The following is an 18,519-nucleotide window of genomic DNA, read 5'->3' as shown; positions in this document are numbered from 1 at the left end:
TTTATGAATTTTATGAATTGTAGTTTTTCTTTACCCCAGAATCAGCCTTGATAATGTCAGGAGCCGGGTCAGCTCCACAAAGGCTGCCATTTTACATCACCATTATTTTTGAACAGCCCATGAAGGAAAAACTAAATATCTCTTGGGTTTTGATGCTAACTGAAGGCTACCAGAGTTCTCCGACAGACTTAGATGGGACAACATGAAACTTCACCAATAAATGTTGCTATATTTTACACACTGTGCCTTTAAAGCCGTTTATAAAGAAAAACACACAAACAATTGACATGTCATTGTTGCTCTTTAATTGCTGTTCTTTTTCATTGCAGTTATGGGGCTGCTGGTATGATGTAATGCTATGTACGTAGCCGGCTGCTATTACTATTCAGCTCACACAACCTACGGTGGAAACGCAAGCCAGGTCAGAGAGAAAATTCCAGTCCAAACACTGGTATAACCTGATGTAAATGCAGCTAAAGTGATGGCCCGGGTTATGGTGTGAAAGTGACAATCCGGGTCGTTGATGTGACAGTGATGACCCGCAGGACCGGGTTCAACTCAGACAAATGAGACGAGGAGGCAGGGACGCGTCCCAATACTCTCAACAGCGGCCTCGGTGTCGGTGAGCAGGCGGATCAGGAGAGAACTGAACCTGGCGTCAGTCACAAGCACGCGGCAGTTATGCTACCCAAGACACCGCCCCAAGCCGGGGGGTCACAGACCGGCTACTGCAGCAGGAGGATAACGGGAATAGGATGCTGGTGCTTCTAAATGGGACATTGCCGAGGACGCGCTCCGTCAGCTGACTGTCTGCTCTGCAGCCGACATCTTACCCAAGAGAGAGACGGAGACGAAGGAGTCCGGGGCTCACGGTCAAATGTCGGGGTGGAGCGATGGTGCGGCCCGTGTGGGTCTACTGAAGCCAAGACGCTGGGCTCCTCTACGGGGACACGAAGGACAGACGTGGTGGACAGGCAGCTGTCTGTCTGTCCGTCTGTCAGCACTGCAGTAGCGGACTGCCGTCGCGGTAACGTTAGCAGGTGATGCTAATGTGATGACTTTCAGGCAGGTATTGATTATCGATATCTAATCATTCGGTGTGAGTGTTGATTGCTTGCTGTGAGTCAGTGGGTCTCTGTATTCCGTTCGGCTCATACAGACGCAATCTATGTTTTATAATGATTTTGTTTTTTTTTCGCTGTTTTCACCGACAAATAGCGTCGGCAGCGTCAGACTGGGCGGTGACTTCACCGCCTTAGTCTGCACATTATCAGTGGAAATATCACTTTATGAATGTTTCGTGTTAACTGAAAGCACAGTGACACTCCACCGTCACCGACTGTACCGTGTGTATCGTGTGTATATCAGGGACTTATGTCGAATGGAAAGAAAAAAAAATTTAAAACGCTAAATTTATGAATCTACGTCTTAACGCGCTACGCCAGACAGCTTTGTGAGTTAGCTACATTTGCTGCCTTAGCTTACTGGCTCATGTTTCATAACGTGTGCTTTAGCGTGTAGTCTCTATGGACTGAATAAAGCGACTGTGCCGGCATTTTAATTAGCAGCTGTAAAGTTAAAGTGACGTGACGTCATTGAACATGATCCGTGACAACTATATGTGGTCATATACAGTAGGTTCTGTGAACTGTGGCTATTCCAAGGTTGTGTTCGTGATAAAGATCATGTAAGCCACAGCGATCATATCAATGATGATGTTTATCTTCATGGTAATTATCACATTAATATGTTAAATGGTTGGTTCAAGTTTGACTATGAGGAAATGATCGTTACTCATATCTGTGACGTCATTCTGACGAGTCAAACTACAGTTTCAGACATCCGTAATTCACTACTCACTACTACGTCACTTTGCCATTCATGTGTATAGGATTTATCATTATCGATATGTACAAATATCCGCAACTGAATTGTAGATATCTCTCATTCAAGTTTCAGATATCTACAACTTCATTTTGACTATCTGAAACTTAATTCACAGGACAATGTAGATATCTTCAATTAGATGATAATTGAAGATAATTTGAATTTAAATTATGACAAGTCATAATGACATTGAAACTGAAATTGTATTTGTGCGTTATTCCTGAACCTAGAGACATTAAAAATCTACGACTTAGTGGACCTGTGCATTTTTAACAAACATCAAGAAAAACTGTATATCAGTTCACTGTGTGGGTTAGGGTTAGGGTTACCTTTAAACTTTTTACATTTTTAACTATTTATACATAGATGAAGATAGAGTAATATTTTGTCGGGAGATAAATGTATTTTCTTTTTTTAATTATGTGGGTTTTTGTTTTTAAATCACACACTGACAGGTAACATAAGTATTACTAGTGTATTCAAAATGAGCTTGAGCTTCAGCTGACAACTTTTCAGTCTATTTATTTATGTATGTATGTGCAGAATGCTGCTATTTACTTTATAAGAATGTGTGTTTAATGTTCGTCAACACAAATGTACCTGCATGTATTTGTTAATACCTGTGACTGTGAACTAAATGAAATGGAAAATCAGTTGTAGATGTCTACTGTATAATGACAATAGTTTTGACTAGTAAGAATGTCGGTGGTTAAAACCACTTCTCTGTAGAAACAATCAGCCTGTTATTTTGTAGGGATACCTGAGCTGCTGGTCTACTATTACCTTGTTTGGTAAGTTTATGTCACTGAGGTGAATCTACACAAATAACATTAAAGACCCAAAACAACACATTTGAACTTACTGATGGAGGCAACAGTGTATCAGCAGTTCCGGATGTGTGCCATGATGTAAAAGCACTCATTTATTCTATGGACTTGGTCATTCACAGGATGTTTGCCAAGAGAGGACATCACTGCCCGCAGCTTTTTATCCATACTGTTATTTAAGCAGGTTTTTCTTTTTCTCTCCCAGATTTAAACCTTGTGATTCTTCAATCATGACATCATCACTGACTGGCCAGCACCTGTCAGCTGTTTGGGAGCAGTTATTGCCTACAACCACAGGGGGGAGGTGTTGATCTTCAGGGTCTGGTGAGTCCCTCTGATGTGCCCATAACCCACCTCACCTCAGTTGACAAGAAGAGTGCAGAGACAGATGTCAGGAGATAAGGAGTGGTCTGATGTGGATGTTGGAATATAGTGATGTATCAATATTCCAAAAAATCTGTTGTAAAATCTGCCCATCGATCTGATTTGCTACAGCCTCGCTGTCGCTGTGATGCAGGGAATTGGTTGCTAGGTAACAGTGGGCTCTGCAGTGATAAAGGAAGCTCACAGTGATGAGGACATCAGCAACAGCATGGCTGCTGATGGGGGGACAGGAGTGAGATGGAACGAAGATTTTAACTTAAAGATGGACTGTGAGACTGTTGCATCATAAATATTTTACGTTCACCTTGGCTGAAAAATAAAGCGAACTTGTCCCCCAGTGCGTGTCTCCGTCTCCCTGCTCTTGCCCTACCAGACGCAACAAATCATGTCGCGTTTATTTTGTGTAACATGATCAATTGCGCAAAATTTTGGAGGAGCAGCTAGAGCATTTGTGAAATGTCTCGACACCGATTGTTTATCGTGACAACACATCAAGTGATTTAAAGTTCAAATATTTTAACCACCGTGTTTAATGTGACAACACATCTGTGGTGTCTTTGCTTGGACTCTCTGTAGTACATTCTCAGGAAGATTTTAATCATCTTTTCTCCATCATCTCATCTCGTGTCATTTCTCTGCCCAGGAGGAAAGTGAGGCAGTGGGTCGACTCTTGGGTCGACATCATCACCTGGACCATCTTTGATCATCGTTAAACATCTGTCTGGCAGCTGTCCCCAACCAGAGTGTCCATGAGATGACAGCGAGGAGAATGTCCCAGAACAACTTGGTATGAGCAGCTAGACTGTAAATAGGATTTTTTTTCTTTTTTCTCAGGAAGTGATGTCGACGAGATGTTCTGCTGCTCTGTTGTTTTTTTAGGTTTTGATTTTTGTAAATGTTGGATGAGAAAATCAAAACCTAAAGAAAATACAGCGCTGATGGAGATGTTCACCGCACGACAACAAGGGAAAGTCTCCGGCCTATGATGTTCTAAGTAATGACATTATTTATACTATTATTTTTATCACTGTTGTTATTGTGATGATGATGATGATGAATATTAGAGACATTTAACATGTTGAGCTGTGTGTTAAATGTATTATTTTCTTTGACTGAAGTATCAAATATTCATAGACAAGAGGACCCGTTTTCATGACGTCATTGTGTGTAAGCCTCACTGAGCCACTAGGGGGCAACGTTACTCCAGTGCCCACTGAAGAGACTGTTGTCACCTGTATGTACTGTTATCTTTGTAAGGAGGAAAAGGACTTGTGTGTGAATGATGATGACAAAGAGTAACTGTTCAAAGCAGCTAATGATGTCAATGTATCCTGGCATCAAAAAAGAAATTCTATCTCTCTTTTCCTCCCTCCCTCAGGTGTGGCCATCTGGACATCAGTGTCATGATGTCATCGAACTAGGAGACATGTTGCTGACGCTGGAGCTGAGAGGAATGAGGATGACCTATGACCTATGACACGGTTGTTTGTTCTGGCCTATGCTGTGATGGCTTAAAAGAACATCACGTCATGTTTGCTATCTGCTCTCCGATGATTCTTCATCAGGAACACCTGAACTCTTGTCTCTGTGTACAGGAGTATTTCCCACCTTCCTGTCTTCCCTCTGTTTTTTAGTGACTTTTTTTCAAGTGACTGAGCGGGGTTGATCAGCCAGAACACACACTGAGGGTGTGGCAAAACTGTTGGATATAATAAACCAGGAACAACAGAACAGTCCTTTTGTCTGAATATTTTAAGAGCCAATGTTCTCAGCCTCTTATAATCATATGACTGCGAGATGTGTGTTCATATTCATATTTGTCAACTCTTTAGGCCCTTTCTGGCCCAAATGCTGATCTTGTCAGGACCAGTGGTCCTCATGGAGACCAAAAGGAGAAGTGTTTTAGTTTAGGGCTAAGATGTGAATTGTGGTTGGTTTTTGGTGAAGGTTAGGGATAATGCTTTGTTTAGGCTGTCCAAATGAATGGGTCAATTCAGTGTACCAAGGAGAAGAGCTGTGCAAACCTGTGTGTTTGTTCTTGTATTTGTGGCTTTGTGAGGGCCAAAAAGGATACAAAACATACAGAGAGAGCACATTCTAGGAAAGTGTAGACATTTTGGCTGGTCCTCACATCTTTAAAGGCTTTTTTGGGGTTTTAAGGGACTTGGGAATGCATTAAGTCTATGGGTGTCCTCACTTTGAGAGTCCTCACTTTGTGTGAGAGAGACCTTTAGGTAAATATTACATTTTATAATGACAATTTATATATTTTTATTTTGAAGTAATAAAATACTGTATGTTTAATATTTAATGTAAAAAATAATCACAAGTCCTGTGGGGACCAGTGGCATATTCAGGAATAAACTGTTTGAAGGTCATGTGGTTACTGTCTGTCTGTCTGTCTGTCTGTCTCTGTGTGTGTATGTACTGACTTTTTCTGTAGTTTTGAAGCATCAGCATTTTTTATAGCTGCTGCCAGTAACCACGACGACTAGCAGCCTGTAAAAAAAAAAGACGAGGTGACACTGAAATGTGGGAACCTGCTGCAGACTGTGTGTGTGTGTGTGTCACTGAGTGTGTGTGTAGATGGACAGATGAATGAACACACATGTCATTAAATCCTCGTCCTTCTCTCGCTCTGACAGTCGTCTCTCCATCGGTGCTCTGACCTCTGTGTTGGTTTGGACGACGGCCAGGAGGCCTCTCCCCGCCAGCACCCAGAGGCATGATGGGAAACTGGACATTTGAGGACTGGATTCACATTCACAGAGTTTACCTGCTCACAGACGGGAGCTCTGGTTGTTTTCACAAATGAATGAAAACGTGATGTCCTCAGCGTTCATCGTGTGATCTTCCGCAGAGGCTGACGGTCCGAACCAGCAGCGACAACAGAATCACGGGTGGTTTGGTCCAGTTCTGGTGAAGGTGACTGAAATAAAGAGAATGAACAATAGGGAGAATGTAAATGAATGTTAACAATGGACATGGTACTTAAAGAGACAGGAATTAAAATGACATCAATGATTGGATATTTGGAGTAAAATATTCTGTTACTAAGTTTAAAAACATACTTCAGACACAGGTATAAAGAAATTAGATTAAGATGGAGTGAGAGATTTTTATTTTTTTTTATCTGTAGAGCATATTTCTATGCTCCACTCTGATAGCATACCCTGGTTTATACTGTACAGTAGAACAGTATTTCTGATTTTCCTCCAAGCGTACCATGGAGCTAGCATTTTACTTTTTTCAATCATGTAATGTTTATTTTACTTACTTTATATTCTATTAAGCTCAATTTCTTTTTTCCTTTTTTTGGTTGTTGTAATGGGTTTTTCTTTCAGATTATCTAATTTTCAAATATCAATTCTGAACAGTTTGAACAATTAACTGCTTTTATGCACTCTGGTTTCCTCCCACAGTCCAAAAACATGCAGATTTGGGGATTAGGTAAATTGGACACTCTAAATTGACAGTGAGAGTGGGTGGTTGTTTGTCTATATGTGTCCCTCTGATGGACTGGTGACCTGTCCAGAGTGTGTGATTGTCCTGGTCCGGACCTGTCACAGAAGCCCTGGACTGGTTGCAGGTGATCTCCACTCTCATCAGGTTTGGTATAGTCCTGGTGTGTGGTCTCAGGACTCTGTGTCTCTAATATTGATCAGTGTGGACTCTGGATTTCAGATGATCTCTGGTCCCTGTTGGATCTGGGGAAGTTTTGGACCTGGGCTCTCAGCACGAGGAGTGGGAGTTGACAGTGTCCTGAAGTGTCTGTGGAGGGTCTGATCAAAACCACATCCCACAAGGTGGGTCTGAGCTGAGGCCAGGTTTATTTTGATCCAGGATCCGGATCACGGTGAAATCAGCAGCTGGGTCAAGTTCCGGTCGTGGCTTTGTTTGGACAGATGCTCCTCTTCTTCTCCTGCTACTAGGAAAACACCTCAGGGTGGCGCTACCTGTGGACCTGGACCCAGAGGCCTCTGGAAACCCAAAAGAGGTCTGAGGGTTTGTTTATGTGGTGAGAACAGAGCCGGAGTCCTGCTGAGGTAACAGACCGTCCGTGTTCAACTGTGTGAAAACACACTCACACACACACACACACACACTCACACACACACGCACGCACGTACCTCACCCCGCCCCTCCGGACCAGCCCCACTGCAGCGGCAAGCGCGCTGTCCTCGAACTTCCCTCAGTTTGTCTCAGAGCCGAGCGGCAGAACCTGGACACTGAGGGACCGATATCACCTGGTCCTGACACAGAGCACACACGAGGACAAACTCACAACGGTTGGACCTATCCGGGACGGTTTAAATGTTTTTTTTTCTCCGCGGGCGCGCGGCGGTTTTACGCGTGTCCAGGTCGTTTCCACGGGTCTAGGAAAGTCCTGAGGGTTCCTGGTTCTTTTTATTCTTCTCCTCTCGAACATTGTCCTCGTGGCGCGCTCACGGGCTGACCGACCAATGACTTATTGATTGGTTGATTGATTGATTGATTGACTGATTGATGAACAGACGCGTCATGTGTCGGATCTGAGTCCAGTTCTCATCATGGTTCCTCTTCAGCTGCTGCTGATGGTGATGATAATGAAGGTTAGTTCATGAAATCATTGAGTCTTTGATGAAGTCATGAATCATCAGAGACAAAGTTCTGGTCCAGAGACAAAGAGATAAGAAAAAAAACAATTGAACTGTGAAGTTAAAGTGGTCAAACTTGTTTTAGTCAAAGATCAAACTGAAGAACATTGATAAATCACTTTTTTTTTTTCAGTTATTGATCATCTATATCTATGGTTCTCAAACTGTGGTACGTGTAGGCTGCCATCAGTGGCAAATGAGTTTCCTCTGGGTGGAACTTGGAGGAAAATCATAAATACTGTTCTACTGTTATAAACCAGGGTATGTGATCAGAGTGGAACTGAGGAATTTAGTGTGGAGTGTGTAGAAAATTAAATTAAATTAAATTAAATTAAATTAAATTAAATTAAATTAAATTAAATTAAATAATAACAAGAGTCACCTTATCGCTCATTCCATCTCAATCTAATTTTACTATACCAGTGTGGGAAGTATATGTGAGGAAGAGGAGGATGATGAGAGAGTGAATTATCTTATTGGGAATAAATCTGCCTCCTGTGAGAAGTCTCTTTGAGAGCTCCATTTTCCTAAAAGCCTGAGAACCACTGCTTTATATGATTCTGCAAACTCAGCACAGACTCAGTGCGATACAATACGATACAATTATGTTATACTTTATTGTCTCCATGGGGAAATGTGATTTGGGCTCAGTGTTGCTGCATTCAATAAATACAAGCTATACTGTACATAATTACAGTTAATAATTAAGTAGAATAGGAAAATAAATTAAAACCATTTACATTCTAATTATCCAGCCAACAGCATTGCACAGACCTCAGTACTGCACACTTATCTCAGTACTGCACCGATTTTAATGTTGACGGCAAAATAGATGGCACAAATGAGTTTTTAAAAGGATTTATTCTATTTTTATTCTATTTTACTCTGTATCTTCTTTCGGCTGGTGAAAGCTCATACTCAGAGGGACAGTCAGAGTACAGACTAAGACTCAGTATGGACTTCGACTCACAATAGACTCAGTACAGAGGTCCCAACTCTTCCTCCTCCACTGGTAACAAGGGCACAATCTGGGGCCTGCAAGGTGAGGACCCTCGTGATGCCATCTGGGCTTAAGGTGCTACCGTACCTGCAGAGGAGGAAAAGTTGGGACTTCCCAACCCAGGAAGACACCGTTCATGTCATAGTTTCTTCTAGTTCCATCCATCAGCAGTTATCTTCCCAGTTCTCCCAGCTCTTCAACAGGGATGTGGATGAGAATACAGAGACTGTAGCGGCTCCACTACACCCAACGACCACTGGTTGTGCTCCTGATGTGTGAACAGGAACTAAACCTGCTGATGCGTTTAGTTTAGTGCACTGACACAAGGTTACACCTGTTTAGACGAGTTCAGGTGTAGCATCATGTAGGCTGAGTTTGTCCTGAGTCTACATCCACTTAAAAACAACATTTTCAAATATGTGAATTCTGCTCCGGATACACGTAGCCGTACACAGCTTTTGATACACAGCTGGAACACTTGTCTGGATGCAGATGTAGATTTTTATATGGAAAACATGGTTTTCAAATGTATATGTAGTACAATGGATGTAGCCTGAGTCTGTACTGAGCCTGTGAAACTGTTGTCTGCTCAAACAAGAGTTAGAGCGAGGAGGAGGAGGAGGAGGAGGAGGAGGAGGGGGGGGCCAGTTCACATGTGGGTGACAGACATCTGAGAGGAGGGAGGGCGGGGTCAAAGGAGAAACGCACCAAAGAGTGAAAAAGAAGACAGTGTTTCACATATGTGAACATATGGGTATGTGCCACGTTGACACCCACAGGAACACACCCAGGTCCAAGTCCAGATACAGATTCAGATACAGATTCAGGTCTGGGCTCTCTGACAGTCAGCACAGTCAAATTCACTGCTCAAAGGAGTCTGAGTTTACAGATTATAAACAAAGATCAGCGAATGCCGCTCATTAGTTTGTATGTTTTCAGGTGTGCGGTGGCAGCAGAGTGACGGACTCACACACTGAGCACCCAAGAATCAAACGTTACGCCATCAACCCGGTGGGACACAAGTGGACGCACCACAACATCACATACAGGTGGGAGGGGCTTGGCCTACTGGTGAAACAGGTGACCTCTAGGTTCAGGTGATTTTTGCCCCAAAAAACTACAGTTTCCATGATGCTCTGCGGTGCAGCAGTGTGTTTCAGCTGAACCTGCCTGATCAGCTGCTTTTTGATTAGACAGCCTGGATTGATCGATGAGATTCCTGAAGGTCGGTCAGTCTGCATAGGAAGTGGAGCTTTGGTGTTCAGACTCTGTGTTAAACTCTGCCCTATTGTAAATAAATGAAATAACCCAGATAGTGAAGGGGTAGAGTCTCTTTTTTGTCTTCTTAGAATCATCAAGTTTCCCAACACTCTCAACGCTGATGACACAAGGAAGGCCATCAGCATTGCCTTCACCAAGTGGAGTGATGTGTCTCCTCTGACCTTCTGTGAGGTCACTGATGGAAATGCTACTGCTGACATCACCATAGGTACAAGCAGGAGACGGGGGAGTTGAGGTTTGTGGTTTTACGAATCTAAAATCATGGTCCCTGTGTCTGTGTTAGGTTTTTACACCTTCAACCACACCGACTGCTGGTCGTCTCCTCTCCACCCTTGTTTTGACGGTCTGAATGGTGAGCTGGCTCATGCTTTCCTGCCACCACGAGGAGAAATCCACTTCGACAACCACGAGTTCTGGATCCTCGGCAAGTCCAGGTTCAGCTGGAAACAAGGTATGAATGGAGAGAGACTCAGAGACGTAGAGTTAGGGCAGAGACAGCGACGTAGAGATAGAGAGACACAGTGACAGACAGTCTAGACACTGTGTTATGGTAACTTAAGTACCACACAACATCGTCAACATAGACTCAACACCCTGAGGTTTAACGAGAGAAATGGAACAAGAACCAGGATCCACCTCAGGTCCAGGTTCTGTTATCTCTGGTGCTGCAGGTCAAACACCTTTGTTTGTTCAATAATCTGGACTCGGGGTCCTTTGAACAGTTTCTGTCCCTGGGGTTTTGACAACAGCAGCCACTGACAGTAACAGTCAGAGATCCTCTCAGTGAACTCTGTGAACTAACTGCGTTCTCCTGCAGGTGTGTGGCTCAACGACCTGGTCCAGGTGGCAGCTCATGAGATCGGCCACGCTCTCGGCCTGTGGCACTCCAGAGACCCCCAGGCTCTGATGCATCCCAATGCCACTTACACGGGACAGAGGAACGTCGCTCAGGACGACATCTGGGGCATCCAGCGTCTCTATGGTAACCGCAAGCATCTTGCTGTGCATGTGCGTCGTATGTGCAAACTTATTGATGTTTTAGGTGTTTGGGGCTATCTTGAATAAACCTGGTGTGACAGAACGTTTTCACTGCAGATATGGGTTGGGTCACACTAAATACACGACGTTTTCTCGGAAAATGTGTTATTTTATACTGAATATTTGTTTCCCATGTTTTCTGGATGTGTGCCACTAAAGTGATTGAGAAATAATTATCCTGTATGGTCATTATAGCGTTGGTAAAACAACACATTTAATGGTGGCCTAAGACGTATGAGCAGTACTGTACATATTACTTATGTAATTTCCACTTGTCCCACCAGTAGGGGGCAGCCATCATAATCAGTTGACATCACAAAAAGGGTCCAAGGTCTGTTGTTTGTGTCTGATAAATGGATGTGTGTTTGGAGAAGAGAACAGGACACAGAGGAGGGTCCCTCTGCTCTGATCCAACATGTTTACATGAACAGGATATATACTGTACTGAAGAGGATTATACACTCCTCCATTTCCATGTCCCTGCTGTGAGGAGAGCTTGTGGAAGCTCGCAGCTACTGTTGCCAGATGCTATGGCATTTGTGTTTAATCCAAGCCACTATCACAACTACCAGAGCACTAGAAAAAAGAGAAGAGGTTTTAAAGTTTGAAAGGACAAAATATCGCCAACTTGCGATATGAGGATGATATAATAATCAGCAGAGGACCTTCAGTATGAGGTGTCCTTTGTAAAGTGGCTCAAGCTGAAAATAACATCCACATTTTGCCACATTTAGCTTAAAAACAATGTTTAAAAAAAGTAACAATATTTGTTAAATTATACATATATTGAATAGTTAAACCTAAATATAAATATAAATGTTAAATGTTAAATCTAAATGTTCTGGGTAAATGTTTTTTTTTAACAACCTCAATTTTTTAAAATAGGAGGAAACAAACTTATCGGAGTATAATATACTGTATGTATAGTTAACAAATATTAGTGTAAATGTGGAAAAATTAACATAAAAAAATGTACAACACTCTTTTAAATATTGTTTGATGCTAAATGTGGCAAAATGTTGATGTTATTTTCAGCTTGAGCCACTTTACTAATGGCACCTCATACTTCAGTGACTCCTTGATGTGGTGGTTACAAAGAGCGATGGTTATTTCAAAGAAGAAAGAAGCTCCAAGATGAAACCTGAAGGTGAAAGATCGGATTATTAAACAGGTTTCTTCTTTCATTTACTTTGGTAGCACTGTCACAGTAGACTCCAGATGTGGAAATGAGATCAAGCGAAGGAATGGGACACTAAGTATGAAGACCAGGATGCGTGTACTGGATTGTTATGTTTATCTTGTGTTGATGTACGGAAGTGAATTTGACACAAGAAAAACTTTTGGAGAGTTGTGAAATATTTGGAGAGTTGTGAAATGTGGTTCGTAAGGAGAATGTTGAGGATTCCCTGGACAGATAAAGCTGCTCTGCGAGATAAGAACCAAGCAGATAGTTGGGACATGTGCTTTGGAAAACCTGGCGTTCTGATCTTCCAGAGGAAGGAAAAAGATGATGTCGATAGACTATAGTCTAAATGAGTGGTGAAGTGAGAGAGGTGTAATACATCAGGGAGTGAAACTGATTAAGAGCAAATCCAGGATCCATTTATCAAACCTACTTCAGCAACTTTTAATGACAAACTGTTAAAATACAAAATACAATCAAAATACTAATGGTATGAGGTGAGCAGAGGCGGTTTCTGTTCTTTGAAACAGAGGAAGCTCATTTCAGGCCCAGTTATTTGTACACAAACTCTTACATAAATTCTGCAAACGAAAAACAACTAGAACAAGGGAGAGTGATAATTATGTAAAACTGAAATTCTATAACAGTGTTCTTATTCACACTGTTTATTTACAAATGAAAATAGTCTTTATCGTAGGCAAATCGATCAGCAGACTTTACTCGCAAAATCCACATAGGCCCTGCTGTCGTGTATGTTTCTGCAACGCTGTCAATCAAAAACTGGCTCTGCCTTTCAGACAGGTCCTCCAATCATCATGCAGAAGCCCAGCGTCCAAGCTGCCCACCGCTCCATTGACTCCCAGAGAAGCTAAGCTTCTGCGGCGATTTTGTTGCAGTGATAAAAACCTATTCTGTGTCGTGTCATAGAGAACAGTTGAAGCTAAGCTTCAAGTGGTTTTAATGCAGAGGCTGCTACGTGAATATGGAAATCACGTAAGACGATCCGTCATCCGCGATAAACTGATATGATTCTGAGCGAACTAGTGACACGTTCTAATTGCGTTCTACATCATGTTTAGTGTTGAAATGTTAATACAGCACAGTACATATTTTAACATTTTAGAGGAAGCTGAAGCTTCACTTGCTGTCTTAGAGCAAGGATAGGACAACATGTACTGTGGACGCGTACGCTGTTGTTCTATAAGTGGCTTCTTTGTGTGTTTAGGTTGTCTGGACAAAAAACGAGTTTGTGATCCTTGGGCTCGACTCGGCTTCTGTGAGCGGAGGAAGATGTTCATGAAGAAGAACTGTCCTCAGCGCTGTGGCCTCTGCTATGGTGAGTCTGACCGCACGCTCATTACCTCCGAGCGTCGTATGAATCTCCACCTGCCTCTGGTGTGAAAGTGACTTTCTGTCTGTACTTCTGTCTCACCTACAGAGCCTCTGGAATCAGTTGCCACGCCAACGCCGCCTCCAGCCAATGTCAAGATCAAGATGGTTCCGCGAGGGAAGGTGGTCGGTTTCCGGTGTGGAACCAAAAATCCACGCTCTCCGCCGAAAGTCAGGTCAGTTGACTATCAATGTGGAATCAATGCTGAATCAGAAAGGCCGAGCCTGACTCATTGATATCACTTCCTGTGTCCCGCAGCTGGTATAAAGACGGCGAGCAGATCCTGACCTCCATCCCTGGCTACATCATCATGAAGGGCCGCGACCTTCGCATCGTTGCCAATGAGTTCAACGAGGGTGTCTATACCTGTCGCATCCATCGTCGTGGCGACATCATATCTGCAAACTCCTGGGCGATCCGACTTAAACCAGAGGAGCCGTCCAACAGCTGAGGACAATGACAACAAGTGTCCTGATAGTCTGTCCAACAGCTCAGGACACAGGCAGAGGAGGAGGACAACGACAACAACAACAACAACAATGAGTGACAGCAACAAACAATGGCAACTACAAACAGATTTAAGAGACATTAAACAACCAACAAAAAATGCTGACTCAACAACCAATTTCCAGAGATACTGTACAAAGGAGATCTCACAAGCAGATGTGCACAATTTCAGTGTTTTGAGTCACATATTCTGTCTGTTCACTTGTTTACTTAAAGAAAAACTAACACAGTATTAATGGACAAGCCCTGGTTTGACTTCATGTCCATGTAACAATTTCAGCACCATGTCCTTGTGTTCTCATGTTCTTCAGGGAAACTCCTCGACATCATGACCTCATTCTCCCGCCTGGATCCCTGCGTGTCCGTTTACGCATCCCTGTGACAGTTCAGCGGGCTGTCTTTCGTCCAGGACATCATGTCTTCAGTGTCTTCAGTGGATTGTCCACACGGAGTAATTCAGCTCTGTTGAATTTAGACCGTCTTGTGCTGATGACATCATCCAGCAGGGCTCATGTGGTGGAGCTTAGTCTCCCTGACCAATAATGTCAAACACCTGATCCTCTTTAAACTGATATTGCCCACTGCTTGTCAAATGTGAAAACACATTTTGTATTTAGTTATTACATTTTTTTATTTTCTAGATACATATATATATATGTGTGTATATATATATATGTATATATATGTATATGTATATATATATACATATATATGTATATGTATATAACAATTCTTAACATTAGAATCTAATCATCTCTCAGACGTGGCACTGACTTGTCTCTTTTTTTTATTAGTAGTAAAGTTTTAAATAGAAAATGCGGCGTTTATTGAAATTGATACAACCTTGTTGTTTTGAAAACTGAATCCATGATCATAATCTTCAACATTTGTCCCGTGTCCCCCTGTGTGTTCCTACATATGAACAGTTACATACGGAAGCTTGACACATGTCCACTGTTTGACTTCTTTCACCCACAATGCATTGCTAAGCTGTTCCCAGAGGGGTTTTCCTCTGGGGAGGAGTTTGAGCATCACTGAGATTTCATTTCACCTTTACACCACATGTTCTGTCTGTTCTACGATTCATATTAAAACAAAGGTCTAATTAAATGTCGTTTCAATATTTGTTGTTGCAGAGCAGCCTGCAGACAACACTTCTTGTGAGGGATGAGGATAAGAGATAAGAGGGTGTTTGAGGTAGGAACACATGTATCATATCTAAGGAACAAATGAACTGCTTCATTTCACTGTTAGCCAGCCTTTCCCAACAGGAAATTAAAGTTTTTTGACCATTCTCCCACAGCAAAGTCAATAAAGAAAATCTGCGATTTTGCAACTCGGCTCAAGTTGATCAACTAGGAGTTCTTGATCTACCGATACATCTGTTAGTAGTTTTCAGGTGACTTAGGTGGTTAGGATCCTTAACCTCAATCTCCTGTGTCACAGTGAGTGAAAAGTGCTGATTTTCTTTATGAACTTTGGTGTGGGAGAGTGATCGGATTACAAAGGGACACAAAGCTGTCAACAGTGAGATAAAGAAATAAACATCAAGATGCATCATTTAAATTTTAGTCATGTGATGTCATAAACAAGTAACCCTGTCTCAACAGCACCACCATGCTGACACTCCAAGCTACTGCAATGACATTGAGCTGAATCTGGTTGGTCCTGTGCTGTCATTAAAGAGAGCTGTGGTCCAATCAGAGCACAGGACTGAAAGAGATGTGACTTCATCTGTGTCCCTGAGCTAAGTCCCCACACTGTGGACAGTCCTGAACTATGACATATGAGACAAACGTGGCATCCATTTTCAAATCAAACTTTATTGTGTGAACACGATTGTTCAGATGAGGCTGCACACAGTGCAGACACACACCTGGTCAGCATCTCCCAACCTTCTGATTCAAAAGACCTTCATCACCTTCATCATGTCCTCTGAGAAGGAGGAAGACGAGGGCACCGCTGAGCTCAGGTCTGTCCTCACCCCCCCTGTCTTGTCCTCTTGTGGAGAAGTAAGACACATCATCCTCAGAGGAGGACACACCTGAGCTCAGGTCTGTCCTTGTCCTCTAACTTGTGTCTGAGGAGGAGGAAAAACCTGAGCTCAGCTCAGGACCAACTCTCATCACATAGAGATTCATTTATTTTGGCTGCAGAAAAACACGAGCAGGTTGGACTATGACTCTGCCCGCACCCCCCCGAGGTTTAATCAGAGGGGGCAGGGCTTAAACACAGGTAAACAGAGAAAGGCACATGTATGGCTTGTTTACAGGCAGGAGAGACACTGAGAAGGTCAGTGGGTGGCAACACATTAAATCAACATAGATAACAGGCAGAGACGCTAGTTATCAGGGGGGTGATGTTCGACGGGGGCGGGCTGGTTCTCAGGGTTTGTTTGGTCAATTCTGGGCAGGAATGTCAGAGTTCAGGAATGTTCTGGTGGTTCAGGTTCGGGTGGGAACACGATGATGCGTCTGACGATGCTGGCGTTCATGGCTCAGTCTTCAGCTGCTCTGCGTCGTTGCCCCACCCCTTTTGGTGACATCACTTTACATGCCCATTCTGATGCTCTGGATGATCTGGAAAATGGCTGCAGAGAAAAGAGTCAGACAAAGTAGCATTAAAAGGGATAGTTACATTATTTTTTGTAAATGTTGCACGATGTTCTCAGACACAAGAGCTGACTGCACTTTGATTAACTAGACACCAGAAAAAGTAATAACTTAAAAAGTCGATATCACCTTACATCTACAATATGTTCACAAGAAAGAAGCTGCTGTTTGTTGATATTTTATACACCAAAGTCATAAAATAACACAACTGAAATTACTATTATAGAGGCAGCAGTGGATCAACAAATCCTGAGTGCAAAGATGTAAAAATCACTAATTTTACCTATGGACTTTAGTGTAAGAGAGTGAGTAGTGAGCAGAAATGTTAGTTTCCTGTTTAAAAAATAGCTGTTTATAACAGCAGAGTTAAGGAGTGAACACACTATTAAAGTGTAGTAGACTTGGGCTGATGTAAAGTTTATTAAGTCACCATTTTGCTATGTGGCTGGAATTGAAAACTTTTGCATTTGAAACCGAAACCACAAAGTACATAGTATGTATACACAGGAACGTGTCAATTTCAGCTGTCAGAGTGAGCGTTCTGTTCACTGCCTCGTCTTTTTCACATCTGGTTTGATAAACCAACTTTATCTTTTAGTCCTGAGTGTGTGTGTCCACAAGTTACACACACACTGGTTTTGCCAGGTGATTTTCTGTGTGAAGTCAAAATGACATGTAATGCTGTGGTTAAGACAACAAACTGAACCAGGTCACATGAAATGTTAACAAAATGCCCAGTGGTGATGGTGTTAGACAAACAAACATCAACTGTATCTTAGAGTATAAGTTAATTAAACACTTCGATTTAAGTAATCGCTATACAAAATAGACAAGAAGAGGAAAACTTACCGGATCCACAAACAACGAAGAGGAAGAGAGCAAGAAGCCAGGGACCAACACCTTTGTCCTCAGTCATGTTCCTCTGTGTGACAGACACACACACACACATCAATTATAATAATCACAGAGAAGAGTCAGAGTTGTGACGTTGTTGTTCTTAAAAATTAGGCGTGCGATTATTTATTTCCCTGAACTTTCACAAGACTCATCACAACATTTGTAACTGCTGCTCTTTTACAGCTTGTGTCCCCATGTAACCAACACACATCAAAAAACGTATACACTTGTTGATGTAATCGTCGACTGATTGATCGTTGAAGTTTGTTTGTTTGTTAGTTTGTTCATTCAGAAACAGTCCCATGACTCATCACACACAGTTGAAGTGATTACACTACTGATCACACACAGCCAGAGTATTGATGAGGTGTCAGTCCAGAGGAGCAGATAGTCTCGGTGTAAACCGGACCCGGACTCAGCCCCTCACTGTCCCTGGATCTCTAGAACATCCAGACTTTGATTACAATCTCGGTGTTTTAAATAGTTTATTTTAACCGATTTCTCAATTTCCGAGTACGTTGTAATACTCACGTTTGACTTGGCCACGTTCCCTCGCTGAGTGATGTTCTTGCTGTGCTTCTCGTTCGCCATGCGGATTCTTTGCTTCGCCACCATTTTTGCTTCTGTCTCTCCGGTGTTTGACTCGCTGATTCGGTTACAGGTCGGTATCGGGTCGGTGTTCACTCCGGACGCTGACGGACTGAGAAACTCTCCGAATTGTCTACGTACTCAAAAACCAGAGGCCCCGCCCCATCTCCACCCCCAACGTCCCACAACTCCCACAGACTTCCGCGTAAAGCCGATGCCTCCCAAAACGAAATTTCCGGTCTTGTCCTTCAAATTAAATCCAGTTATTATTCTATTTTTAATTAAACA

General features: G+C 42.6%; 2 protein-coding genes and 1 long non-coding RNA gene across 4 annotated transcripts; 2 read left to right on the top strand and 1 right to left on the bottom strand.

The window, feature by feature from the left end:
- The first annotated feature begins 156 nt into the window (after positions 1 to 156).
- Positions 157 to 4,569, top strand: LOC131462169 (uncharacterized). The gene is made up of 4 exons (XR_009240853.1): positions 157 to 1,069; positions 2,920 to 3,038; positions 3,742 to 3,885; positions 4,477 to 4,569. It is a non-coding gene; the product is annotated as an uncharacterized LOC131462169 (long non-coding RNA).
- Positions 4,570 to 7,279: 2,710 nt separating this feature from the next.
- mmp23bb (matrix metallopeptidase 23bb) lies at positions 7,280 to 16,454 on the top strand. Of its 2 annotated transcripts, XR_009240852.1 has the most exons (9): positions 7,280 to 7,690; positions 9,675 to 9,784; positions 10,085 to 10,224; positions 10,300 to 10,467; positions 10,834 to 10,998; positions 13,463 to 13,573; positions 13,676 to 13,802; positions 13,886 to 15,331; positions 15,745 to 16,454. XR_009240852.1 is itself a non-coding variant. In XM_058633120.1 (8 exons), the coding sequence occupies exons 1-8, from the start codon at positions 7,649 to 7,651 to the stop codon at positions 14,076 to 14,078; spliced, it is 1,056 nt and encodes a 351-aa protein (XP_058489103.1). In that variant the 5' UTR covers positions 7,280 to 7,648; the 3' UTR covers positions 14,079 to 16,454. The 2 variants fall into 2 exon arrangements, 1 of the variants encoding a protein (XP_058489103.1); XM_058633120.1 differs by having other exon boundaries at positions 13,886 to 16,454.
- Positions 15,938 to 18,359, bottom strand: serp1 (stress-associated endoplasmic reticulum protein 1). The gene is made up of 3 exons (XM_058633164.1): positions 18,175 to 18,359; positions 17,596 to 17,668; positions 15,938 to 16,724 (listed from the first exon to the last, which is right to left on the bottom strand). The coding sequence occupies exons 1-3, from the start codon at positions 18,256 to 18,258 to the stop codon at positions 16,684 to 16,686; spliced, it is 198 nt and encodes a 65-aa protein (XP_058489147.1). The 5' UTR covers positions 18,259 to 18,359; the 3' UTR covers positions 15,938 to 16,683.
- Positions 18,360 to 18,519: the final 160 nt, after the last annotated feature.

The sequence above is a fragment of the Solea solea genome, chromosome 7, assembly GCF_958295425.1.
Source record: "Solea solea chromosome 7, fSolSol10.1, whole genome shotgun sequence".
In the NCBI taxonomy this organism is placed as follows: domain Eukaryota; kingdom Metazoa; phylum Chordata; class Actinopteri; order Pleuronectiformes; family Soleidae; genus Solea; species Solea solea.
The sequence above is the reverse complement of the archived record's forward strand: the minus strand, read 5'-3'. Positions and strand labels throughout refer to the sequence as shown.